Source organism: Cyprinus carpio, chromosome B18 (assembly GCF_018340385.1).
Source record: "Cyprinus carpio isolate SPL01 chromosome B18, ASM1834038v1, whole genome shotgun sequence".
Classification (NCBI taxonomy): Eukaryota; Metazoa; Chordata; class Actinopteri; order Cypriniformes; family Cyprinidae; genus Cyprinus; species Cyprinus carpio.
The window spans coordinates 17,917,441-17,945,218 of NC_056614.1; the positions used below are offsets into that span (position 1 = coordinate 17,917,441).

The window sequence follows — 27,778 nt, forward strand, 5'->3', positions numbered from 1 at the left end:
TAAATGTATTCTATATATGTTTCCTGTCTATTCATAACTGTGGTTAAACGTAATCACTGTTCTGAAAGAAAGAAAACAACTTTTTGCACAACCAACAGACGCATAAATTACTTTGAGATACGGTATCAAACGTATGTGTGCATTTCAGGCTGTTCTTCTCCCTCATGTGTGATTTATTTACGTGGCATTCTACATGGAATGAATTCTCAATGTGTATTCCAGACAAGTCTCAGTTGATTAAATACTGCCGCCTTGTGGAAATACTTCTACATGCTGCTTGCACTGTAGCGATAGAGCCGCTAGAAGTATATGTGTAAACTTTCGAGCTTCAAACACACTTTTTGAATCACTTTATTTGGTTGTAAATGACAGACAATTAAAAAATAAGATGACGCATTGCAAGTAGTAATAAAAATAATAATAACAATATAAAGAAAAATTAACAAACAAAAACCATACAAAGCACTATTCATTACTAAAAAATATTAACAAAAATAAAATAAACATTCAACTAAAAAACATTATTTGATACTCTGAAAAACATTAATAGACATTGTAAAATCTACTTAAATTTATTTAAACTGTAAAAGGGTAGTTGAGATATTTAAATCTCTTGCTATTTCAAACTAAAAACAATGGTAGTTATATAAATGTAGTCATCATTTTAAACAGTAACGGAAAAAAAATAACATTTTGCCTTTACGGTATGTGGTTATTTTCTGGGATTTCCGTAAACGGTGCACACGCGAAAGAAAAAGAAAGAAAGAAAGAAAGAAAGAAAGAAAGAAAGAGTGTGCGTTAAAACGTCGAGTGCCTTATTTTCAAAAGAATGCTATACCATTTTAAGGATGATACATTTAAAAATAATAGTTTTGCGCTCTATTATAAACCGAATTCGTCCAAAAATCATAGATAAGATCATATGGGACCACTTTGTTTAACTTCCCTTTTCGTTTAATTTAAAGTCAGTGGTCAATAAACGTTACCATTTTTATTGTAATAACAGTAACTATGATACTTTAGCAAAAAAAAAAAAAAAAAAACAACAAAAAAAAAAACTGGTAGATGTATGTTACATTTCAAAATCTTTTTTTTTTCACAAGTTTTACCTCAGTCAAACTTAACAGTTAGAATTGGAAAAAAAATGAAATGATAATCCTTTAAAATGAGAAAATATGAAAAACAGAAATGTCGTTTTTATTATAGCAGGTTTCTACTAATTCTCTTGTTGAGGTCGATCTTTTCGCTCAGGCATGTATTTGGACAACACTGATGTGCGCCACGGAACTGGGAGGCCCTCTATCGTTCCAGCGCCGTTTGAAATAACGAGCGAACAGGCCAATGAAATATATACGTTTCTCATCTGATTGAAATCTACAACATCCTGGTTGCTAATTCGGTAAACAGTTTTCATATATTTCGCAAATAACCCATATTTCCTTGTTATACTAAAATTTGTTTTCAGAAATTATAGTAATAACCTTTATTTTGACTATAAAGTTTGTTAGCCGACCGGCTAAAGATGAATGGACATCTGGACTAACGCTCGCAACTTCAGCCGCTTGCTGTAGATTATGTGCTGATTTTGTGTTACATGATGTGAACTTACAAGAACACTTCTTTAGCGAATTGTTTTTTTCCCCATGCATGTTGTGAGCGGTTGTAACTCGATGAACGATCCAAAGTGAAACTCTAAAAAGAGTTCAGTTTGTCCTACACACATTTGATTTGATTTAAAGCTAAGTTACTAATAAAAATACAAAAGAAGTACCCTAAACTTTGTTTGAAGTCCAACATATTTAGTTTCCGAGCATCAGCATTGTTAAAGTTAACACAAGACCATAGTTCTCGTGCAAACGCGCGGCCTCCTGCAAAACAAAGCACACATGCAGCCTTAATTAATGAGAGCTTAGTGTAGCAATGATATTTTATTATGTGGAACGTATTTGTACCCATGCAGTGCTTTATGCGTCATGTTAGTGTAATGTTTCTGTGCTAATTCGATGAAATGCACACTAGTTTTTGCCTTTTAAGTCGTTTTGCTGTCCTCTTCTTTAATTTTGATGCTTATACTATCTCTATATGACTTGATTGTAGGTGTTGCTTAAGCTCTTTGTCCTGAGCCTGAAGGTCCAGTTACAGCAGCCATGTTTCTGTACAACCTGACCCTGCAGCGGGCAACTGGCATCTCCCATGCCATCCATGGCAACTTCTCAGGTATATCAGAACAACAACACTTCCTGGGTGGTTTCTTAAATGCAGCGTATAAAAGCAACCGTTTTATGTGAGAGGGCAACCGAGGATGGGCTTTTTATGATGGAGGAAGCGTTATTATGAGCTAGTATTTTTGCCAGAAGTGACGGTTAAAAGTTAAAATGCCTTATTTTTGTTAGGGTAACTGCAAGAATAGTGTTGCATTTTATTTTGAAGCGTTGCGTATTAAGAATGATGTTTAAATCTTTGTGTTTTTTTTTTTACTAGGAACTAAGCAGCAGGAGATTGTTGTTTCCCGTGGGAAAATTCTGGAACTGCTGCGTCCTGATGCCAACACGGGGAAGGTCCACACGCTGCTCACTATGGAGGTGTTCGGTGTTATCCGATCCCTCATGGCTTTCAGGTTGACGGGTGGAACTAAAGGTTAGTAACTTAGTTCAAATTGTTGTTTTGCATGGATCATGTGTATCGAGATTTATTAATTCTTATGGATCTCTCACCTTGTGATAGACTATGTTGTGGTTGGAAGTGACTCTGGCCGAATTGTGATCTTGGAGTACCATCCTTCCAAAAACATGTTTGAAAAGATACACCAGGAGACGTTCGGCAAGAGCGGCTGCAGACGTATCGTGCCAGGGCAGTTCCTCGCTGTGGACCCGAAGGGCAGAGCTTTTATGATAGGTAAAGCTACAGACTCTGTTGTAAAGACTACAAGGTTGTAGCAGTTTGACATGCATTAGGATAGCAGGTAAAGGAATTGTTCGCTAAAATGAAAATTTGCTGAGAATGTTTTCACCCACAGGCTATTCAATATGTAGTTGAGTTTGTTTCTTCATCAGAACAAATATGGAGAAATTTTGCATTGTCATTTGTTCAGCAACGGATCCTCTGCAATGAATGGCTGCCATCAGAATGAGAGTTCAAACAGCTGATAAACCATCACAATAGTCCAGAAGTAATCAGCATGACTGCAGTCCGTCATTTAACATTTTGTGAAGTGTTTGTAAAGACGTTTTTAACCTCAAACCTTTGCTTCCAGCTAAAATATGAGTCTTGTATCCATCATACTGCTATATTCAGTGAAAAGTCATCTCGTCTGAGTCAATAGAAAAATCAAGCACCGTTTACAAGCGAATGTTCCAAAACCATTCTAACCAAATATGTCAGTGGGTTTTGATTTAAGAGGATAACAGATGATTAACTTTTTCCAGTGGAGGATGCATTATTATTGACTAGAATTTTGGCCAGAAGCGACCGTTTTATGTGAGAGGGCAACAAATGATGGGATTTTTATGGTGGAGGAAGCGTTATTATGAACTAGTATTTTTGCCAGAAGTGACAGTTAAAAGTTAAAATGCCTTAATGATGGATTTGTTTCCTAAAACACACATATTTTTGCTTCACGAGACATTAATTGATGGGCTGGAGTAAATTTTTAGTTTAGGGTGAACTATTCCTTTAACTGAAAATTGTGTTCTCGCATTTTTGCTATCCATATTCCATTTTCTTAGGTGCCATAGAGAAGCAGAAGTTGGTATACATCCTGAACAGAGATGCAGCTGCCCGCCTTACCATCTCCTCCCCTCTAGAGGCCCACAAGGCTAATACACTTGTTTACCATGTGGTTGGTGTGGATGTGGGGTTTGAGAACCCCATGTTTGCCTGCCTGGAGATGGACTATGAGGTCAGTGTCTTTCTTGTAGTGCATTGGTTTTCATCCTGAGGGCTAGGGTCTATAACCTCCCAAAGGGGACTGCAGGATGACTTAAAAGTAGCTAAAATATTAAATTTATAGTAACAAATTAAAATTCTAATCTAAATGAAAATGCTATTCACGAAACCAGAAATATCTTGGCCTATATGAGGGAGGTCTTTGAATATTGTGTTGAACTAGTGGGGGAATAAGATTCACATTGGTGGCCTGACCAATGCTAAGTCGCCTAGGATGTAAACAAGCAGCTAGCTAAATAAGGAACACAGATTCTTTACAGCTTTGGGTGTTTTTGCATGTAGCCAATGCCATGATACTTTTTCATCCTGGTTTTTCATGGTTTTACAAATATAATCAGTTAGGTGACATGACTCTAACCCAGGGGTCATCAGCGTTTTTCAAGGTAAGGTCCCCTTAGGCGACAGACATGGAGCAAGGACCCCCAATACAAAATGTCAAGCAGAGCTACATATTAGGCATACAGCCTTCGATATTAATAGAAACTAATATTATGATTAAGAATAAATTGTTATACTGTACGTATATTACGACAGTAGATCAGAACTATGCACATTAATATTGTTGCACATGCACCACTGCCTGTATATTACAGATTTATGCATCATAAAAACATGTTTGGATAAAAATCACAATTCAGTAGTTGTTTGTGGTTGTTGTATATTTGCAGAGTCATACATTTTCATTTTACTAGTCAGATGTGCATTTACATTTATCAGAGCTTCAGCTATTTTATAAGTTTATTTAAAGATCACATTTTAATATTAGGCCTAATGTCAAATGGACAAATAAATATTTACTTAAACATTAGCTTCAAGCTTACTAAAACTTAACATTTTATTTTTTACTCCGGGATGGAGCAGCGGCCCCATGACAAGAATAGCAGTTGGCCTATACAGTGAGACATTCAAAATTATTTACAAGGCATTACTTCTACAAATAATTGGAATGGTTAAAAAAAAAAATATTGATACAAATATTTTTTAGTAATCTTATTAGCCTGCATTTTGTGCGTATCTATTTTGACATGCTATATTTTTGTCCCGTGCAAGTATCACTATGTCTATTGGAGCTTCAGAGTACATCACACATTTAGGCCTAGATGTCACTTCCAAAACTCTGCTGCGTGTAGCTAGCTTATATTGCCTCGAAAGTGCAAATGGACGATCAGTTTACAATCACTAGCAAACTTGGGTACGGTTCACCGGTGCACACCTGAGTTCGGAAGACAGCATTCACACCATCCAACCGAATTCTGACATCAATCGAACCTGGGTGCATACCAAAAGTGCTAGTGTGAAAAAAAAGCTGTCACTCATCTCAGTCCGCGATCTCAGAACGTTCCAATAAAATCGTATACATCTACAATTATTATTTTTGGAGTTTTGGTTTTTATATGAGGGGTTTTTTTTTTTGTTTTTGTGTAAAATTCAACCAAAACTGACATTTTTCACTTCTTTTGCCTGTAGCTCAAAATTATTGGGCATTCTGACTCATTTTGCAAGGACGGGTCACATAATATTATTATAGTATCAACTGGGAGTGCTCTTGCTTTTGTTTTGTGGTGCTTATTTTTAAAATGGACTCTCTGATGTTTTTCCCCATATTTTAATTATTGTAACAAAAAAATTATTTGTGATCAAACATTAATTGGCGGACCCCCTGCAGTGCCGCTGCGGACCCCTGCTTGAAGACCATTGCTCTAACCCATAGTGTAAAATGTTTTTGCAGGAGGCAGATAATGATCCCACCGGAGAGGCTGCGGCAAACACACAGCAGACTCTGACCTTCTATGAGTTGGACTTGGGCCTCAACCATGTGGTGCGCAAGTACAGCGAGGCACTGGAGGAACACGGCAACTTCCTCATCACAGGTTCTGATCATTTTAGAATGGAAAGATGTCTAAATGCTAGATAAGGATTCACAAGATGGACAATGTTGCAATACCTTTAGCACAACACCGTTGTTATCTAGCACTTATTTCATCATAATTGCGGTTGAGATAATTGGTATAAAAAAAAAAAAAAGTGTGATTCTAGGTTTACATGTGGGTCAGTAAGAATTATTATTATTATTTTTTTTAGCAAAGTTTATTAAATTGAACAAAAGTGACAGTAAAGATTTATACAAAAGATTTCTGTTTCAAATAAATGCTCCTTTTATTGATTATTAGAATTCTGGGGGGAAAAAACCTTAACACTTTTTGTTTTGCATAAAATCATTTCTGAAGGATCATGTAATACTGAACACTGAAGTAATGTCTGCTATAAATTTAGCTTTGCCATCACAGGAATAAATACAATTTGAAAATATTGAAACAGGAAATGTTTAAAGTTGTGATGTTTCACAAGATTAGTGGTTTTACTGTGTAATTTAATGAAGTAAATGCAGCCTTGGTGACCATAAGAGTTTCTTTCAAAACATTAAAATCCTACAGACCCCGAGCTATTGAACAGTAGATTACAAGTGATGTTCTTTGTTGTGTTGTGTCAGAAATGATGAATATCTTCATGTCTCTTCTCTGACTGTTTGGTGAAGAGATTGTTTTGATATCTGATCTTCCTGGACTCGGCAAAGAAAGTTTTGCTTTTAGAGGAGAAAAATTTAGCGAAGTGTCTGAGTTTGTGCTAATCTGACCTTTCCCCTGTGCTTCGTAGTTCCTGGTGGTTCGGATGGTCCCAGTGGTGTGCTCATTTGCTCTGAGAACTATATCACCTACAAAAACTTTGGGGACCAACCAGACATCCGTTGCCCAATCCCACGCAGAAGGGTGAGTTTGTGTGGTCTTCCCCTTTGCGTTTCTGTTTGAGCACACTAAACATCACCTTGAGAAGTCTAAACAGCTATTAGTATTGAAATGATGAGCTTTTCATGTCTCTTCTCTGACTATATAACTGGAGACACATAAAGATCTCTGATCCTAATATTCGTTTTGACCTCGTATGGTTGTTTAGTTCTCAGTCATTGTGTTTACAGAATAAATTAAACACAGATGTGAGATGTGACCACAGTGCTTTTCACTTTCAGAATGACCTGGATGATCCTGAGCGAGGCATGATCTTCGTCTGTTCTGCCACCCACAAGACCAAATCCATGTTTTTCTTTCTAGCCCAGACAGAACAGGGAGACATCTTTAAAGTTACTCTGGAAACTGATGAGGAGATGGTGAGCGCATAGAACTAAAAACCCAACTGTGTCATCTGTTTCATTTTCATGGATGTACAAAGCTGTTGAAGCAATGTGTAATTACATGAATTACTTTTGCTTCATTCAATTCTACACGGAAAGTCTGAATTTTTTACCTAAAATGTTCTGGTAAAACCCCCTTGAAGTTGTATTTGCAACTTGGAAAATGTCAACCCATGCTTTAAAGAAATGTGGGTGTATGATATTACGTGAATACAGTTGATGCTGAATATTTAATTTACATAAATAAAATGCATTGAAAAGTTCTCCTACTTTATACCGGTTAGGCAGATGTTTGCAGAGAAAGATGTGTAAAATACTGTTAAAACAGAGTGCACAGTTGCACAGTGTTGTCATAATGCAGTATAACAGGTTTAATAATGTTTTTTCTTATAACTAAAATAACTGAACATTTAAATACAATAAAGCAATACACAAAAATGTATAAAGTTAAAATTTTTACACAGATTAAAGTGCAAAAGCATTATAAAGACCAATATATATCACTTTATAATAAGATGTCATTAGTTAACCTTAATGCATTAACATTAACGATGAGCAATAGCTACATTTGATACAGTAAAGTTATTAATCTTTGTTAAAATATACAGCTCCTAGTTCATGTTAGCTCATTAAATAACACAGTTGCAACTTTTGATTTCAACGTGTTATTAAATATTGGAGTTATATAAGATTAATTAATGTTTAGAAGAGTTTTTCATTGGCAGTTTAACTAATGTTAACTAATAAATGCCCTAATGTGAAGTGTTACCAAAAAAAGAATCAAATGATTTTCAAACAATATCAAGGGCATGTTGTAGTCAAGAATAAAATGTAGCAAAGTTTGAAACTAAATAGCTTAAGTCTAAATATTTAAGTATTTGGCGCTGTGATGAACACCATAGCAAATACACAAATCTGAATGGCTATTTAAATAATTTAAATATGTTTCAGAAACAGTAACAGAATAGTAACGGCTGCATTTCTGCTGTTTATCGCCATCTGCTGTCAGAGAGTGAATGTGCGCTTTCATCCAGAGCATCTTTCACTCGTTCTGCCATGTGCTTCTCATCTGTGCTTGTTTACATGCGTGCACATGTCTTTGATGCAGCATACAGCGGTGTTGTGCATTGTGACCTATTGATGTGAAAAGTATTCTTAAAATGCATTCAAAATTCTGAATAATTTGTAATAAATAATAGTTCTCTGTATTTTGAAGTGCCCACAATAACAACATCGTGCATGATTATTATCGTGATATATTGCATTACCAAAAACCGGCACATGTCTAGAATGCGGTATTGCATAGTGGTTTTATTAATGACGCTCACAAGGAAATAGATTAAAGTGAAAGCTCATATATATAACATTGAGTGTGATCTGGTGTCAGAATACACACATGAGAGGTTGAAATGCTGGAAATTGACATGAATTGAATATCTATTCATATTTTAGGTTACTGAGATCAGGATGAAGTATTTTGATACCATCCCAGTGGCTACAGCCATGTGTGTTTTGAAGACTGGCTTCTTATTTGTTGCTACAGAGTTTGGAAACCAGTAAGTCCCTTTTCTGTCTTGTACATTCATTCATTCATTCATTCACCTAAAAAAAACAAAATGGCTCAGATTTGGTGGCATTTCCCCTAATTTCATCATACTAACTAGATTACAGCAGATGATAAGAGGGAGGAATGTGGGAGCAGTAGTTTCAGTTACCAGAAACCTATGTAGTGTCGGTGTAACCATACTTCTCTTGGGTTCCCTTTAACCTGAATCTTTTCATTAATCTGTACTGTAGAACACACTGTGCTAAATAGCTTTGGAAGTATGAATTCAAAACTTTTTGTTTGTTAGCTACCTGTATCAGATTGCCCACTTGGGTGATGACGACGAGGAACCAGAGTTTTCCTCTGCCATGCCTTTGGAGGAGGGAGACACATTCTTTTTCCAACCTCGCCCCCTTAAGAACCTTGTGTTGGTCGACGAGCAAGAAAATCTTTCTCCCATCATGTCCTGCCAGGTGTGTGAATGTGTACTTTACAATGAAGATGAATAAATTTGAAATTTTGTGTTCACACTCAAGCTGGGAATAACTGACGGGAAACGGGGTTACATGTTGGCATGAGAGCAGATTTTTGGAAATGAATCACTGTTTGGTTGCCTGCAAAATTGAACTGCTTGTTTTGTAGTTACCAAATATAAACGCTTCAGACTTTTTTTTTTTTCTTCTCCTCTTTGAACCGTCAGTTCACTTATGTAATGAAGAAAGTTACTCCAAGATTCCTCTCGAAGTAGTGTTGAATTTTTTCTTTTTGTAACTACTGCAGATTGCCGATTTGGCTAATGAAGACACCCCACAGCTATACGTGGCATGTGGCAGAGGACCCAGGTCTACACTGAGAGTTTTGAGACATGGACTGGAGGTTTGTGTTGCTAGGAGTTGCATTTGCGTGGCAGCTTTCACAACATGCTAGCAAAATGGAAATTTGACACCCACTGCATTAGGAAGTCCTTCATACTGTATGCGGTTTTACAGTTTAGATTATAGGTTTTTCCACAGACTATTTAAATTTTGATGTGTTAAAGAATGCATGATATTTCAGGTTTCAGAAATGGCTGTCTCTGAACTTCCCGGTAACCCCAATGCTGTGTGGACTGTCAGGAGACATGTAGAAGGTAAAAGACCCATTAATGTAGAGTGTGTGCATGCACATGAATTGTGCAGACATGTTTGAAGTGATTTTTCTGCAAGCATTTCTTTGTGGAGGGAAAAAAAGGTATTTAGACATGTCATCACAAAGTCACTTTCCTGACAGGAAGGAAATTAGAGGTGCAACAGATGATCTTTGCATGATCTTTTTTTTTTCAGTATTCAAGTATATTTGTATAGCGCTTTTTACGATACAAATCTTTGCAAAGCAACTTAACAGAAAATTAAGTTTCTACAATATTTAGTAGTAGCTTATCAGTGGTGACTCAGTTTGTGCATATGGCAGAAATGTACGGAAAAATCAATTTAAGACGTAATCAAACAGACGATGAACACTTATTATAACAGCAATTATTATATGATGCAATCAAATTTATAGCAAAATTTGGTAGTTCTGTGCTGTTTCAGGGTTATGTGATGATCTGTGATCCGTAGACCCCACGGTTCAGCACACATGTGATTTGCAGATTAACTGTTCAGTTCAACCATCACAGAGTGAAAGTTTATCATTTGCACATGTTTTGTCTTGCCAGTTTACACATTGAAGCAGTTTTAACTCGTGTACCTTTTCCTGTGCGCTCACGCACCTGAAATGCGCACATGCAGACAGAGAGGTGCGATTCAGACACCGAGTGATTCCTCTTTCACATAAAAACAGTTGTTATAATAACCGCTTTAGTATTCTAGTAAACACAGTTGGTTATGTCTTAAGTGAACGTAAGCAGGTGCAAAAAAAGAACCCAGATGTGTGTCAGTATTAGGGCCGTGCATTTGGTCTTAAAGAGACAGCAGCCAATAAATAGGCTACCTGTTTCTGTCTGCTAATCGAATAACACCACAGCTCTAACAAAGATTAATCTGTATTTAACTTGTGCAGTGAGCTCTTGTGTTAAACTTAATTATTAAATTTCTGCACCTAAATTCTGATATTTGTAACTGTGATTAGTTGTTTTCATCTATGCATGTAATTTGTGTAATTGTTCTTATTTATTCTTATTAATAACTTTATTATTTAAGCTAGTAGTTTTTGCTGTGGTATAGAAATACTTACAGTAAGGTTTGGTTTATTTATTTGTTGTTGATCTGAAAAATTATCCGATCCGTGACTCAAAATCCATATATGATCCGAACTGTGAATTTTGTGATCTGTTGCACCATAAAGGAAATGATTTAGGAATGCATTTAAGCCTTAAACAGTTTTGACTAACTGCATCAAGATATGTAATCATGCCATGTATTGGCTTGATTCCTGCAGGGCAACGCAAGCTGATTTCTTTGTGCTTTTTGTAAAAGATCGAGTTCACGTGCATGGAAAGTACATCCTAGGTTTTCCCCTTGAAGCATAATTTGAGTTTTGCAGCATGCTTTCACTTGTAGGAGCTTTTTACCAAGTATATTCTACTAGATAAACATTTGCTTGGCATGCACAGAGTAAGTTGGGCTCTTAGTCACTGTCACTGTCTGCCAGATATTTCTCTGAAATCATGTGATTCGCTATTAGTTTTTTTGGCCTGTGCGTGCAGGCTGAACTCTGCTTTTATTGTGGTCTGTGTACTGGAGTGGTTGAGGGATTCAGTTTCATTTTGACTGTACAGCTTTGTGAAAGGTAAGCAAATAGCGAATTGTTCATTTACTCCAGGTGTTTTAGATACTATTATAGAAAAAGATTTCGAAAGGATAGTTAGCGTAAAAATGAAATGTATATTTAATTTACACAGTGAAGAATATACAGTGTTTTTATACAGTTGATTATTTTATACAATGTATGTAGGCATTGGGTGATAACTGGTTTCAAGGTATACCGTGGTTTTGAAAAGCCACTGTTTTAAAACCACTAAAATTTTCCATTATACCGTTTCTGCGGTATGCAGTTTTTTTTTTTTTTTTTTTTTTTTTTTTTTTTTTTTTTTTTTTTTTTTTTTTTTTTTTTTATAAACGTCATCAAAGACGAAAAGTGCAGGACTTCCTCAGTTATATGCAGCGAAGAGCGTAATGAGTCACACGACTACTCGTCCGGTTGGTGCGAGCAGTCAGTGGCTACGATTCAATCCACAATTTTTGGTTCAGTCGGACTGAATTCATTCTGATTGATGAATTTGAATGTAGTGTTTACATGAACGCTAAATAAAGTGTTGGGGTTGATGTCTGAGTTTGTCACAAGCTTCAAATCTGAATTTTTTTTTTTTTTTTTTTTTTTTTTTTTTTTTTGTGCGCACGTGATCTCACGATAGTTCTCGAGGTGAAAAGTGGTCTCACGATATCAATATAAAGTTGTGTTTGTGGTAAAACCTTTAATAGTGCTTGCATTATATTGTTCAGTCTTTTATTGCATTTGATGTTTCGGTTTCATTTGGGAAAGCGTATAAAGTCTGACGCACTTTGTGTTGCACCGTTATTATTTACAAGCATGTAGCGCATCTCCATCTCACCCGCTCGGCCCACAAACTCTTCCTCTGCATATGCTGTGGGTTTGGGCTGCGTTCATCTGCGAAAACGGTGTGTGTTATCTCACTAGATTTATAAAGTAAATCTTTAGAAATCCATGCCAGCACAGGAGAATACATTAACATATTTCTATGCGACTTGTTGTACATCGCGATTTTTCAAAATAAGTTCAAACCCTCGCTCTCAGTTTGCATGTGGCCAGATATTAAAATCGCATGCATTTAAACGTTGAATCGCGCTGTAAAGTGAAGCATCGCCAGGTCGTTGACGCCCTCTGCAGGTCTTTGTTATAATGCATAATGTACTTACGTAGGTTATGTTCATATTATTTATAGGCATATTACAAGTGCTTCTCAATAAATTAGAATGTTGTGGAAAAGTTCATTTCAGTAATTCAACTCAAATTGTGGAACTTGTGTATTAAATAAATTCAATGCACACAGACTGAAGTAGTTTAAGCCTTTGGTTCTTTTAATTGTGATGATTTTGGCTTACAATTAACAAAAACCTACCAATTATCTCAACAAATTAGAATACTTCATGTATTCATGTAAAAATTAGTGAATAGTTGGCCTTCTGGAAAGCATGTTCATTTACTGTACATGTACTTGGTAGGGGCTCCTTTTGCTTTAATTACTGCCTCAATTCGGCGTGGCATGGAGGTGATCAGTTTGTGGCACTGCTGAGGTGGTATGGAAGCCCAGGTTTCTTTGACAGTGGCCTTCAGCTCATCTGCAATTTTTGGTCTGTTGTTTCTCATTTTCCTCTTGACAGTGCCCCATAGATTCTCTATGGGGTCCAGGTCTGGTGAGTTTGGTGCCCAGTCAAGCACACCAACACCATGGTCATTTAACCCACTTTTGGTGCTTTTGGCAGTGTGGGCAGGTGCCAAATCCTGCTGGAAAATGAAATCAGCATATTCAAAAAGCTGGTCAGCAGAAGGAAGCATGAAGTGCTCCACAAATCTTGGTAAACGTGTGCAGTGACTTTGGTTTTCAAAAAACACAATGGACCAACACTAGCAGATGACATTGCTCCCCAAATCATCACAGACTGGAAACTTAACACTGGACTTCAAGCAACTTGGGCTATGAGCTTCTCCACCCTTCCTCCAGACTCTAGTACCTTGGTTTCCAAATGAAATGCAAAACTTGCTCTCATCTGAAAAGAGAACTTTGGACCACTGGGTAACAGTCCAGTTCTTCTCCTTAGCCCAGGTAAGACACCTCAGGAGTGGCTTAATGAGGAATAGGATAACTGTAGCCAAATTCCTTGACACGTGTGTGGTGGCTCTGGATGCCTTGACCCCAGCCTCAGTAACCTAGTGAACCAAACTGAGAGACCATTTTGAAGGCTCAGGAAACCTTTGCAGGTGTTTTGAGTTGATTAGCTGATTGGCATGTCACCATATTCTAATTTGTTGAGAGAGTGAATTGGTGGGTTTTTGTGAGCCAAAATCATCACAATTAAAAGAACCAAAGGCTTAAACTACTACAGTCTGTGTGCATTGAATTTAATACACGAGTTTCACAATTTGATTGAAATACTGAAATAAATGAACTTTTCCACGACATTCTAATTTATTGAGAAGCACCTGTACATATTTTAACAATGTTCAATAAACCCATGTGATTGCTTGGTTTTTCATGCTTTATTTGAACTAATAATTTTTCTCATTAGTTTAATATATATAAATTTAGTCAATATCACTATCACAAAAAAAATCGGATTACTCAGTTGTCAAAAATAATCAGTAGATTTAGATTACTTGATTACCAAGATAATAGTTACGGCTCTGGATTAGTTGAGTAAAAAATTACTCATAATGAGATAAAAGACTTTGGTCATATCGCATATATAATGTGTGTATAAATGTGTGTGTGTGTGTGTTTTATATATATATATATATATATATATATATATATATAAAAGTGTGTGTGTGTGTGTGTATCTATATATATATATATATATATATATATATATATATATATATATATATATATATATATATATATATAATAAAGTGTGTGTGTATATATATTAGGGGTTGCACGACTACTGATTTCTGCTAGTCGATTTCTTATTTAAAAAATACTTGAGTTACTCAACTACTCGTGGTTTATTCTACTGTAAATGAAAAAAAAAACTAGGTCTTATCAGTAAAAGCTTATTAATTCCTAATGCAACAATTACATATGTAAATTGTCAAAACTTTAGAATTATGACATTATATATTTAAATGTTCATGTAACAGCCAGTATTTGTATATGTATTTGTATCTGTAACAATCACAAAATTATTCGTATCTGCATTCGGATAGAACGTCATACAGTTATTTGGTAAGACCGGTATGACACTTATTTTTTTTTTTTTTTTTTTTTTTTTTTCTCTCCATAGTTGTCACTGAACAAGTAGGCCTACACCATGTAAAACTAAAATAATTACTCATTTCTAAAAATATATTTATCATGCAAGCAGAGGGATGTCTTGACAAACATGTAGTGATCATTTGAACACGACTGATTTAATTCATTGCGCACATTTTCATTACGCAGAACTCTTTAAGCGAGTCTTTTTTTGAACTTCACTAAACAAATGTGCATGGGCCACGCAAACCAGCAAAAGATAAAGATGCAAACATGTAGGCCAAGTAGAAAATGTATCTGTATCTAAGTAGATTATTAGCCTACTCTTGAGAGAGAACTGGTTTAGTTTTTGAGTGACTGAGGCGCGAAACGCGGCTGTTTGATTGGTGGGCGTGCTGTGCTTTTTACATTTATTCGTTTCATATCATAGCCTAAGGTTTAAATCATTGCCTTTTAAATATATACAAATAATAGAACATGTATGATGTATTATTTTATAGGTGATATTACTCTTGGTTAGGGTTACAGACTGTGCCAGCTTCAGCCGAATATTCAGGCAGAATTTTTCCTTGTCAGTTTCTGAAGCCATTTTCCGTGCCATTCCGAATAAAGTATTCTGCTTCGTGCACACCCCTAATTATTACATTACATATTTTAATTTAACATGCATCATAGATAAAGTCATACAAAGTAACAGCTACACGTAATATTGTAATCCTAAAATTCATGTCGTACTTGCAAACTCTGTGCATACATTATGGTAAATGCATGCTCGAGTAGTCGATTGTTTCCGACAGCGCCGACTAGTGGTTGAAGTAGTCGATCACTCGACTAGTCTATGCAAGCCCTAGTGTGTGTATGTGTAAATATCATAGACTGTAAAAAAATATGGACGTAGTGTCCGTGACGTCACCCATAGACTCCTCAATAGCGGTTTTGAAGCTCAAAGTGTGCAGAGCGGGCCGTTGCCATCTTGGCAGTGCGTCACCGCGCGACTCTCCCGGAAAATCGAAAATGGGCAAAAAGGTGGGAGCTGGTTGCTGAAGCCACGCCACCTTGCAGCGGCAATCCACCTGTCACTCAAGTGGCCACGCCCTTAATTATGCAGAACTTTAAGGCTTAATATAATTTAAACGGATGAGTTATAAAAAAAATTCACCCCCCCTCACAGTTGTCATGAAGGGCAAAATTAGTTATATAGACCAAAATCATTTTTTGAACCAGGCTGTAAACATGTTTTTTTCTGCTGTAAAGTTGGGCATTTTAACATGGGGAGTCTATGGGACTGACTCCCTTTTGCAGCCAGCCTTAAGCGACCAGTCGATGAATTGCAGTTTTAGTGACTTACTTATTGGCTTCACGAGAGAGAGCGGGAGGTTGCCACTCGGTATGTGTATGTATGTGTGTGTGTATATGTGTGTGTGTGTGTGTGTGTGTATATATATATATATATATATATATATATATATATATATATATATATATATATATATAATATATTATATGTATGTATATATGTGTGTATAATATGTATGTGTATGTATAATATGTATATGTATGTATAATATGTATATGTATGTATATATGTGTATATATAGGTGTGTGTATATGTATGTGTGTATGTATATATTGGTGTGTGTATATGTATGTGTGTGTATGTATGCATTTACCATAATGCATGCACAGAGTTTGCAAGTACGATGTGAATTTTAGGATTACAACATTACGTGTAGCTGTTACTTTCTATGACTTTATCTATGATGCAAGTTAAATTTAAAATATGTAATGTAATAATTAGGGGTGTTCCCGAAGGAGAATACTTTATTCGGAATGGCACGGATAATGGCTTCAGAAACTGACAAGGAATAATTCTGCCTGAATATTCGGCTGAAGCTGGCACAGTCTGGTGTTTGCTAGATAACAGTTGAGCCAGGGGATCAGCGCAATATTATACACAGACCCCTAAAGTCACGCAACAGAGTGTGAAGTGAATGAATGTTTTGAAAACTTTATGAAATGTAAAGAGCGCAAATCAAACACCCCATTGCTGTTGCCTCTCCGTGCATCTCTCAGAAATCAGAGCTTGGCAAGAGTAATATCACCTATAAAATAATACATCATACATGTTCTATTATTTGTATATATTTAAAAGGCAATGATTTAAACCTTAGGCTACGATATGAAACAAATAAATGTAAAAAGCACAGCACGCTCACCAATCAAACAACTGTTGCGCGCCTCAGTCTCCAAAAACCAAACCAGTTCTCTCTCAAGAGTAGGCTAATAATCAACTTGGATACAGATACATTTTCTACTTGGCCTACGTGTTTGCATCTTTATCTTTTGCTGGTTTGGGTGGCACATGCACATTTGTTTAGTTAAGTTCAAAAAAAAGACTCGCTTAAAGAGTTCTGCGTAATGAATGTGCGCATTGAATTAATTCAGTCAAGTTCAAATGATCACTAAACGTTTGTAATGACATCTTTCTGCTTGCATGATCAATATATTTTTAGAAATGAATAATTATTTTAGTTTAACATGGCATACCTGTTCAGTCATAACTATGAAAAAAGAGAGAGTCATAACGGTCTTATCAAGTATCTGTACGATGTTCCACCTGGTTTTATCCTGATGCAGATACGAATAATTTTGTGATTTATTACAGATACGAATACTGGCCGTTACATGAAAATTTAAATGTAATGTCATAATTATAAAGTTTTGACAATTTACATATGTAATTGTTCCATTAAGCTATGAATTAATAAGCGTTTATTGATAAGAACTGTTTCATGTCTTTTCATTTACAGTAGCCTAGCATGAACCACGAGTAGTCGAGTAACTCGAGTATTTTTTAAATAAGAAATCGACTAGCAGAAATCAGTAGTCATGCAACCCCTAGTGCGTGTGTATAAATAAGTATATATATGTATATGTGTGTGTGTGTGTTTCCTTTTATGGTTGCAAATTAGCCCACATTTTGCAGAAGTTTCCAACCAGAGAATTGTGGGTTTCCTTTTCACAGATGAGTTTGATGCCTACATCATTGTGTCCTTCGTTAATGCTACCTTGGTGCTTTCTATCGGTGAGACTGTGGAAGAAGTGACAGACTCTGGTTTCTTGGGCACAACACCCACCCTGTCATGCTCGTTGCTTGGGGAAGATGCACTTGTGCAAGTGAGTGACATCTCTCTGACCTACATGCATGCACAATATCCCATTGAACATTTTCTGCTTCCTTGATAAAGCAAAAGTTCACCCAAAAATGAAACCAGTCATTGTTCCAAACCTGAGAGTTTCTTTCTTTCACTGAAAAGGGTTACCTGCATTCTTCAAAATATCTTTTGTGTTCAGCAGAGGAAGGTTAGTCATACAGATTTGGAACAATATGAGGGAGACAGAATTTTCATTTTTGGGCGAACTTTCCCTTTAAATTAATTAGTTTATTTCCAACAAGTAGATCAGGGATCCTCAAATCTGGCCCACAAGATCCACTTACCTGCAGAGTTTAGATCTAACCCTAATCAAACACACCTGAGCATGCTAATCTATGTCTTCAGGATCATTAAAAAATCACAGGTAGGTGAGTTTGATCAGGGTTGGAGCTATACTCTGCAGCACATTGGCCTTCCAGGGCAAGATTTGAGGAACCCTGAAGTAGATTAAACAATAGTGCTTAATGTTCCATTTACCTCAATCTAATGGGTTTTGTTTTATTTGATGAATCTCTACAGGTCTACCCAGATGGGATCCGTCATATCCGTGCAGATAAGAGAGTGAATGAATGGAAGACTCCGGGGAAGAAGACAATTGTCCGATGTGCTGTCAATCAGAGGCAGGTGGTCATTGCTTTGACTGGAGGAGAACTGGTCTACTTTGAGATGGACCCGGTATGTTGGCGGACATACTTTTATCTTGCATTGTCACCTGAATGTTCAGCTATTGTTTGAATGTCTGTCTTTCCATTAAGATTTCTCTCTTTCTTTACAGTCTGGGCAGCTGAATGAATACACTGAGAGGAAGGAGATGTCGGCAGATGTGGTGTGCATGAGTTTGGCAAATGTGCCTCCTGGTGAACAGCGTTCCCGTTTCCTGGCTGTTGGGTTGGTGGACAACACAGTCCGCATCATCTCCCTGGATCCATCCGTAAGCTACGATTTCCTCTTCTTCCTTTGGTCAGCTGATTTGCACATTAAAACAAAGATTCTAGTTACTGTGCCCACTGAACTTGTGTGAAGTGTGTAATCTCTTTGTTGCACAGGACTGTTTACAGCCGTTGAGTATGCAGGCTCTTCCCGCCCAACCAGAGTCTCTTTGTATTGTGGAGATGGGTGGAGTGGAAAAACAGGATGAGCTGGGAGAAAAGGGCACAATTGGCTTTCTATACCTCAACATTGGCCTGCAGGTCAGAAACTTTAGTGCTTGCTCTGGGGTGGTAACAGATATTTCATGTCTATTCCCAGCTACTGGCGAAATGGGAAATTGAGAGCTTTTCCATGTACCTTTGAGCAAGGCATGCATCCTTGTGATGCTCCAGGAGGGCTTTGCTTAGAGTATAATTTTGGTTGCTAAATGTTTATTAAAGTGTGCATGAAATGAAATAAATTCAACCAAATTCAACAATTCATTTGGGTTTGACCTTGTAAATTTCAAAAACCCAATCTTCCGGTTAAGAAAAGACTTATCTGACATAAGCCAAAATCATATGCTAAAATCCCCACCCCTTTCTTATAATCATCTTCAAGCTCACATTCTGATTCTGAAATGTAAGGCACTATGAGAAAGAAATGATCTGTTGCTACTTCTGTTTCATTGTAACTTTAATGGGTGAGGAGACTGATAATGGAGCCTTTAGTAATGCGTAGGGTAATGGATAGGAAAAAAACTGTATACTGGAGTCATACTTGTGAGCACCCTTTCGCAACCTAAAAAGATAAAAGTGGCACCCCTTATGGTTGGTAAGCAAAAGCTGCAAAATCACTTCAAGTTATGAGGTCAAACTTTTAAAAATGAAACGGATGAATTGTTTACTGTAAGAAAAATACTACAAATGTCCCATTTGGGACAAGAGCTTTGAAAGGAAACCATAAGAAGTACAATGTGACTTCAGTGTGACTGTCCTGTTACTTGATGAAATGACTGGACAATCCATTGCTTCTTTCTTACCATAATCACGTCTTTGTTTGTAGAACGGAGTGTTACTGCGTACTGTTTTGGATCCAGTGACCGGGGACCTGTCTGATACTCGAACTCGGTATCTTGGTTCTCGTCCCGTCAAGCTTTTCAGAGTCCGGATGCAGGCCCAAGATGCTGTGAGTCACGTTTACATTTTATGCCTGTTGCGATGTCATACAGCTTGCAAATTTGCTGACCTCTTTACTTGACCTTTTACTGTGCAGGTTCTGGCCATGTCTAGTCGTTCCTGGCTGAGTTACTCATACCAGTCTCGTTTCCACCTGACCCCATTGTCATATGAAACCTTAGAGTATGCTTCAGGGTTTGCTTCCGAACAGTGTCCTGAGGGTATTGTTGCCATTTCCACCAACACACTGAGGTAAACACACACACACACACTGTGAATACTGTTCATAGTTTCAGCTTTGTATGACTTCACAGGTTTGTGAGAATGTTAATATCAAGCATATTGTGGTTGGCTTCATAGATTTCAGTTGCCGTAGTGCTTTAATGTTTACTTATGATTTTCCTACTTGACCAGTGCTCTGATACTCATAGTTTTAGAAGTAAATTAAATGTGCATGAATGAAGCAAATCTTGGTCCTAAAGTTTCCATCCTTCCGCGTTTTTGCAATCTGGGATAAAATATGACCTGGACGTGGCATGACCGTTTTGGTGAGATTAACCTTAAAAACATTTGCTTTAGTTTAAAGGGGGGTTAGCAATTCACACAAGGGTGGACCTCTCTTCCCTAAATGTTTTACTGGCTTGCTGCTGCATGACATCTCATTTTGGATTGGATTATTTGTTTTGATTAGTCAAGTAGTGCGATTAAAAAAGGCATTTCCTGTTTGTGTCGGAGGTCTGTACTAGTTGCCCTTTTATAGCTATCAACCTCTTATTTTGTGATTAAAAGAAAAATAACTGCCATCCAGGTCAGCTGCCATTATATCAGCACAAGCATGATTCTGTCAAATTATAGCCAGGAAACAGGTGGTTTTGACTTCCAGGATTTCATAATGACTAATCCAATCTGTAACTGATGTCTAAACTTTTTACTCTGCCTCTAAATTTATTGCATGCCTTTTTAACAATCTCATCCTTCCCTCCCTCAGGATTTTGGCTCTTGAGAAACTGGGTGCCATCTTTAACCAGGTGGCCTTCCCACTGCAGTACACACCTCGCAAGTTTGTCATCCACCCAGAGACGAATAACCTGATCCTGATCGAAACAGACCACAATGCCTACACTGAAGCCACCAAAGCCCAGCGCAAACAGCAGATGGCTGAGGTCAGTGAACCTGGCCTTCACAGGGCAAGACAGTGCTTTGGTTGTGATCATCTCCTCTGGAATTTGTTTTTTCTTATCTCCATTTATTCTCTCACTCTCTCTCTCTCTCCTGTCTGACTCATACACTCATTTTCCCAATCTAATCACTGACTGAGGCAGAACTTCATTGCTTTCTTGTTGGAAGTTGTCTGTCATGTCCGTTTTGTGGCTGCCTCATCACAGCGCATGTTTGCAAGGGTAATTCCACTTTGACGAGCCGTAAAAGTGACAAGCACTGTGAAATAAACCGTGGTAACTGTGGTAGTCCCTCAAAGATAAATCATATTGATGCAGTTCTTTCAACAGTTGAGTGTATCTAGTAAGAATAAATAGTCCACAACTGCAGTGTAAAAAGGCTGCTTCTGAATGTATTGCATAACATAGAGTTCTTATGTTTATCTGCAAATTGTTCAGAAAACATTCTTATATACACTATGTGGCCAAAGGTTTGCGGGCAGTCACTTATAATTAGGGGGTTTGGTTTGGCCCTTTAATTCCAGTGACGACGAATCGTAATGCTACTACATACAATGAAATTCTGGAGAAATTTGCGCTTCAACTTTGTGGCAACAGTTCGTGGAGGGCGCAAGTCTATTCCAGCCTGACAATGCCCCTGTGCACTAAGTGATTTAGTGGTTCTGGTGTGGAGGAACTTGACTGACCTCCATAAGCCCAGACCTGAACCCCACAACTCCTTCGGGATGAATTCAAACTCGTTGACCTAGACCAGAGCCTAAGCTCACTGAAGCTAATGTCTGAATGGTAGCAAATGTCAACAGCCATTTTCTAACTTGTAGTGGTATGTCTATTAGCACCCAATTAATAATGACAATTATTGAAAATAACATGCAGATTGGTGTCAGTTATTTTTAGACTTAGTGTATCAAAAAAATTACAGTTCTTTATTTTTGCTATATAGGAAATGGTGGAAGCAGCGGGAGAGGATGAAAGGGAGCTGGCTGCAGAAATGGCAGCAGCTTTCTTGAACGAGAACTTGCCAGAAGCCATCTTTGGGGCACCTAAAGCAGGCTCTGGGCAGTGGGCCTCACTAGTGCGCATGATCAACCCCATCCAAGGAAACACACTGGACCTGGTGCAGCTGGAGCAGAACGAGGCTGCTTTCAGGTGAGAATTGTTGAACATGGGTTGAACAGGACAATGCAGACTTGAACTCCCTACTGGTTCTACCCAGACCATTTGTTCTGAATTTAGAATACTGACATAACGAGAACAATGTTAAATTAGTCCCTTCTGTATCCCAACTCCTTCTCTGACCTGAATTCCTTTTTATTTGTATGTTTTGCAGTGTGGCTGTATGTCGATTTTCCAATGGAGGTGATGATTGGTACGTGTTGGTGGGTGTTGCCAGAGATATGATACTAAATCCTCGCTCCGTTGGTGGGGGTTATATTTATACCTATCGGCTAGTTGGAGGTGGGGACAAGCTGGAGTTTTTACACAAGGTGAGCGAAACCAGAAATGACTTGGCATGGAATTACTTATTGGTCCCATGTGTTTGCTGGAGGCTCAGAAATGTGGAATTTCCAACAAATCATTAAATGTGCCCTAGAAATCCATTTAAGCATAGCAAATCACAATAAAACTTTTTGGTCTAGGTGTTCTGGCCATGGCCCAAAAATGTTGTGAATGTTTGTGGTCCAGTTTATATGATGTTTAATGATGCTTTGACCCAGCTATATATCAAAGCCATATGTTAAATGGTTATTTTCTGGTCAACTACTAGTTAAACAAGATCATTTTGAACTTGAATTAATTTAGACATTGGTTCTGATTAACAGACGCCCGTGGAGGACGTACCCCTGGCTATTGCTCCATTTCAGGGTCGAGTGTTGGTTGGAGTAGGCAAACTCTTGCGCATCTATGACTTAGGAAAGAAGAAACTTCTTCGCAAGTGTGAAAACAAGGTGAGAAGTCAGAATCACAGGTTGTTTTTTTTTTTTTCAAAAGGAAGTGAGCGAGCATTTTTCTATTCTTTGAAACACTGAGTAATATGAGAGTAACGTCAGTGACACACTATTTAGTACTTGATGTTGATGCATAACCACATGAAAAACATTGAAGCAGAAGTTCAGACCACAAAGTGGTCGAGTACTTCACTGAAGAGAAGTTAAATAAGGTTGCAGACAAGTTTATTATTTTTCACACAAGTAATCCACACTGACATAAAGTGTTAATATTTTTGATAAACAGCTAAGTGGAGAAAGTGTTGTTCCCTTATGAGATGATTTTGTAGGTCTTGTATGTCCAACCTGCTAAACCAAGATGACTAAGTCTCCTTTTCTTGTTCTTGCAGCATGTTCCTAACTTGGTAACAGGCATTCACACTATTGGGCAGCGTGTGATAGTATCTGATGTTCAGGAAAGTCTGTTCTGGGTGCGCTACAGACGCAACGAGAACCAGCTCATCATCTTTGCCGACGATACATATCCTCGCTGGGTCACAACTGCCTGCCTGCTTGATTATGACACCATGGCTGCTGCGGATAAGTTTGGAAATATCTGCATTGTAAGTGTCATCACCTGTTTGGTTTTGAAATATTTGAGACCAGTATCACACATTTACCAGATACTGAATTTGGTTGCCAAGTCAGTGTAACCTCTTTGATTCCAGGGAATATTTTAGTATAGATGAGCTTTTTAACATGTTTACAAATTGACAAAGATGCATAATTTGTTAGCAGTCGCAATAGAGGAAAAAAAAAAAAAACAATAAATTGAGGTGTTATCATCTGTATACATTTGCTACAGACTGCATACTCATTTTGTTTTTTTGTTTTTTTCAGGTCCGCCTGCCTCCAAACACCAGCGATGATGTTGATGAGGACCCCACAGGGAACAAAGCATTGTGGGACAGAGGCTTGCTTAACGGAGCATCACAAAAGGTAGAAGTTTCTTCTACCCTCATTACTCAACTTTCTCACAGGTCCCGGAAAGACCTTTGGCACTGAGCTGTCCTTACCGCTCATTGTTTTTGTCTGTCTGTCTGGTTGGTTTTGCGGTTGCTGTTCTCCTTGCTCACACTCCCGAGACCTGCACCCCAAAACATTTGGCAGGAGTCCACACTCCACTCTGTTTCTGAAACCTCAGCAGCAACTCTTGTCCTCTCGCCAGATATCATTATGTGCAGATTAGGAGCATGGAAATGTTTAGGTGGACACAAGGGAAAGTCCCTATTTACACACCAATGACTTGCGTCTAGCTCTGACTGACATGCCTAAAGCATGTGTAATCAGGACTAAGCTGGACTGGGTGGTTGGTATAAACATTGTTGTGGAACTTGTCTAGGGATGCACAACATATCATGACCATATAAATTATTAACCAATATTAATAGGGGGTTTTCTGTAATTTGAATGTATCGATGATATTGGATATTTATTTGCCAGTGTTGGATATTTAACTCCCATGTGTCATTTCCACCTGTTCAACGTCAGATCTAGTGCTTACTTGAATTAAACCATTTCCCCTTATGAGCATATCTTAAGTTTCTCTGTAAGTGTAATGGTAGGAAAGCTGTGTGTTTAAGCATTAACATCAAGTTCACTACTTTGAAGAAAAAAATTAAAGTTTACACAAGATTTAGATGAAGTGACAAGTAAAGGTTGTGTATACATAATGCTCTGTTTATCAAATTTAGTTTTAGACCACACACACTCAGGTTTTCCTCTAATACACAAGAATCCTTTAGTTAAAGCTCTTTGGTTGGAGAGTTGTGCTCAGTTGCATGTTTTTAAAGTTAAAGTTGCAGTCTGTAACATTTTTTTTTTTTTTTTGGGTTAAAAATTATCCAAAATCAATTTTTGAGCAAGTACATAACCAGCCAGTGTTCTCCTCACCTTAACTCGATTCACAACGGTAAGCTTATAATAATGTTTTGGAGTTTGAGTGGTACTGGTAGGTTTTCGCAGGAAGTTCGAGCATGCCGCCGGGTCATTACGTCACATCTGTAAACACAAAGTTTTTGCGGCTAATAGGCTATATCGCAGGTGGCGGATCGTTTATAGTCTTTTCTCACAGCAGCTGGAATAATTTAATTTATCATTTTGATGGCGGAGTGTAATCCAGAAAGGATCGTGTTTATGAAACGCATGTAAGTGACTGAAATTACATTTCCAGTTTTAATATGCATTTACAGAGTCTACGTGGGATTACACAAGTTTTGTATTTTAGAGAGAACCAGTTCCAAGGAAGAATAGTTAGCTTTTTGGGTTAAAAGAATCTTTATATGAAATTCGAATAGGATAAGATTGTACAGAATTTGAAATCTACAGGTAACACTTATACACACTACATACACAGTCTCTCAATGCTGATTTTTTGTATATTATAATGTCATGCCTACATTCATTTTTAGTATATTAGGTTGTTAAAAAAAAAAAAATTCAATGCAAAATTGTTTTAAAAATGTATTGCAGATTACATTTAAATAATAATCTCTTTGATTATCAGTATTATTATTACTGATGGTATTAGGGTTTTTTTTTTTTTTGTCCCTCCCCCCAGTCTTTACTGGTCTTTGCCTTGCAAACCTGACACCATGCACTTTTCTAGGTATTGGAATGTGGATGTATAAAGTGCTTTTTTTTTTTTCAGTTTTTTTTTTTTTTTTCAGTTTTTTTTTTTCTTTTTTTTTTCTAGTTTTACTATGACAAGCAAAAAACAGCCTTTTCAAGCCCCATTTTAATCCATACTTGTCCTTTTTTCTTTGTCGATTACAGGCCGAGGTGATTATTAACTATCACATAGGAGAGACGGTTCTGTCCCTCCAGAAAACTACCCTCATCCCTGGAGGATCTGAGTCCCTGGTGTACACCACACTATCGGGAGGCATTGGCATCCTGGTGCCGTTCACCTCTCATGAGGTACAGCTCCTTAAATTATGAATAACCATTAATTACATAAGGAGTGCTAACGTGCAATGATCTTTCATAAGTCTAAAACCACTGAAGGAGAAGAGGTGAAGGCCTTGGGTCAGACCACATCCTTAACTTCAAGCCATAAGAGTAGAGACTGTGACATGTTTGATAACTAAAGTTGCACCATACATTAAATGACAAGGTTTTTAAATTGTGTAAATAATGTATTTGTCTCATCTGTCTTTAGGATCATGACTTCTTCCAGCACTTGGAGATGCACATGCGCTCTGAGTTTCCCCCTCTGTGTGGTCGTGATCACCTCAGCTTCCGCTCGTACTATTTTCCAGTAAAGGTAAGGGCAAACACGGTTAATATCACAGCTTTAGTATTAACAATTTAGTTCTACGTATGCTTTGTGGGGTATCTTTAAAATAATGTCCATCACTTTGCAAAGAAGTGAGATTTGGGTAACTTACTACATCGGTTGGCCATCTTTCTCACTGATTTCGCTTGCATGCTTCCAGAATGTGATCGATGGAGACCTTTGTGAGCAGTTTAACTCCATGGACCCACATAAGCAGAAGAGTGTCTCTGAGGAATTGGACCGCACACCTCCAGAGGTGTCAAAGAAACTGGAAGACATCCGAACACGCTATGCCTTCTAGTGTCTTTGCATCTGGCAGGCGCACCATGAGAAAATCTACTGTTTTTCCAGGCCTCCCATGGCTGTGGTCTCAAACTTTCCTACCACAAGTATATTTTGGTGAAGGCTGAAGGAAGTCCCCCCTTTAACTGGGGCCAGCTGGGAGCTGTCACAATCCCAGTGGTCAATGACCTTGTCCTGCTTGAAATGACTATTGGTACTGTACTCAGTACGAAGCATCTGTTTTATTTAGTTCATACGGAGCGGTTGCATAGTGACACATATTTCAGGCAAAGGGCATCATCAGCTTGTATACAGGAGTGGCTTTTGTATGTGTAGACTTGAAAAATGTCTATTATTGATTTTGTAGCTAAACACAATGCAAATTAAATCCACATTTTATTGTATGAATCAGTCTGCATAAAACATTCTATCATTCACATTTTGGCTGTTTAATAGTCTCTTTTGAAAGTTAGAATACTGTTCCACTCTTGTAAAAACAGGGAAATTGTAAAATAGCTAGAGTTTTTGTCTATACATGAATATAGTACATTTGTTGTGGTTTTTAATATTTTTTTGGAAGAGCCATCCAAAATATTCAAAATATTTTGTGATCCAACCCCAGGGCACCTGAAAGAAATAGTGCTGTTTATGTCATGAATTGTGAGAAAATTTGTAAATAAACTTTTTTTTTTTTTAACTTTCCCATGTATTTCCGTGTTTGTCACAAGACTTGCTGTTTGTCTTTAACTGCACCCACAGGCAAAGCAGGTTTTCACTGTTTTCTTAAGCCTCTTTTTTTTTTTTTTTTGATGAAGCCCCATAATGATCATGCATGTTTCTCATGACATTGTCATTCATTCTTAGTGAGTTAATATACTTTGTTAAAGGGGTCATATGACGCTGATAAAAAGAACATTATTTTGTGTATTTGGTGTAATGAAATGTGTTTATGCGGTTTAAAGTTAAAAACAACATTATTTTTCACATACTGTACATTATAGTTTCTCCTCTATGCCCCGCCTTCTGAAACGTGTTGATTTTTACAAGGCTCATCTCTCTGAAAAGTTATGTGTGCTGTGATTGGCCAGCTATCCAGCGC

At 37.4% G+C, this 27,778-nt stretch overlaps 1 protein-coding gene and 1 non-coding gene across 2 annotated transcripts; both read left to right on the top strand.

The window, feature by feature from the left end:
* The first annotated feature begins 1,244 nt into the window (after positions 1–1,244).
* Positions 1,245–27,381, top strand: LOC109070436 (splicing factor 3B subunit 3). The gene is made up of 27 exons (XM_042744146.1): positions 1,245–1,399; positions 2,098–2,217; positions 2,482–2,637; positions 2,725–2,895; positions 3,726–3,898; positions 5,675–5,816; positions 6,601–6,713; positions 6,971–7,108; positions 8,585–8,688; positions 8,986–9,151; positions 9,459–9,554; positions 9,735–9,807; positions 17,678–17,829; positions 18,387–18,542; positions 18,643–18,798; positions 18,914–19,057; positions 19,842–19,964; positions 20,052–20,206; positions 20,943–21,117; positions 22,076–22,281; positions 22,463–22,619; positions 22,956–23,081; positions 23,471–23,683; positions 23,961–24,059; positions 25,896–26,039; positions 26,281–26,385; positions 26,558–27,381. Exons 2-27 carry the CDS (start codon positions 2,148–2,150, stop codon positions 26,696–26,698), a joined length of 3,654 nt encoding a protein of 1,217 aa, XP_042600080.1. The 5' UTR covers positions 1,245–1,399; positions 2,098–2,147; the 3' UTR covers positions 26,699–27,381.
* Positions 6,430–6,513, top strand: LOC122140502. Its single transcript, XR_006157181.1, has one exon. It is a non-coding gene; the product is annotated as a small nucleolar RNA SNORD111 (small nucleolar RNA).
* Positions 27,382–27,778: the final 397 nt, after the last annotated feature.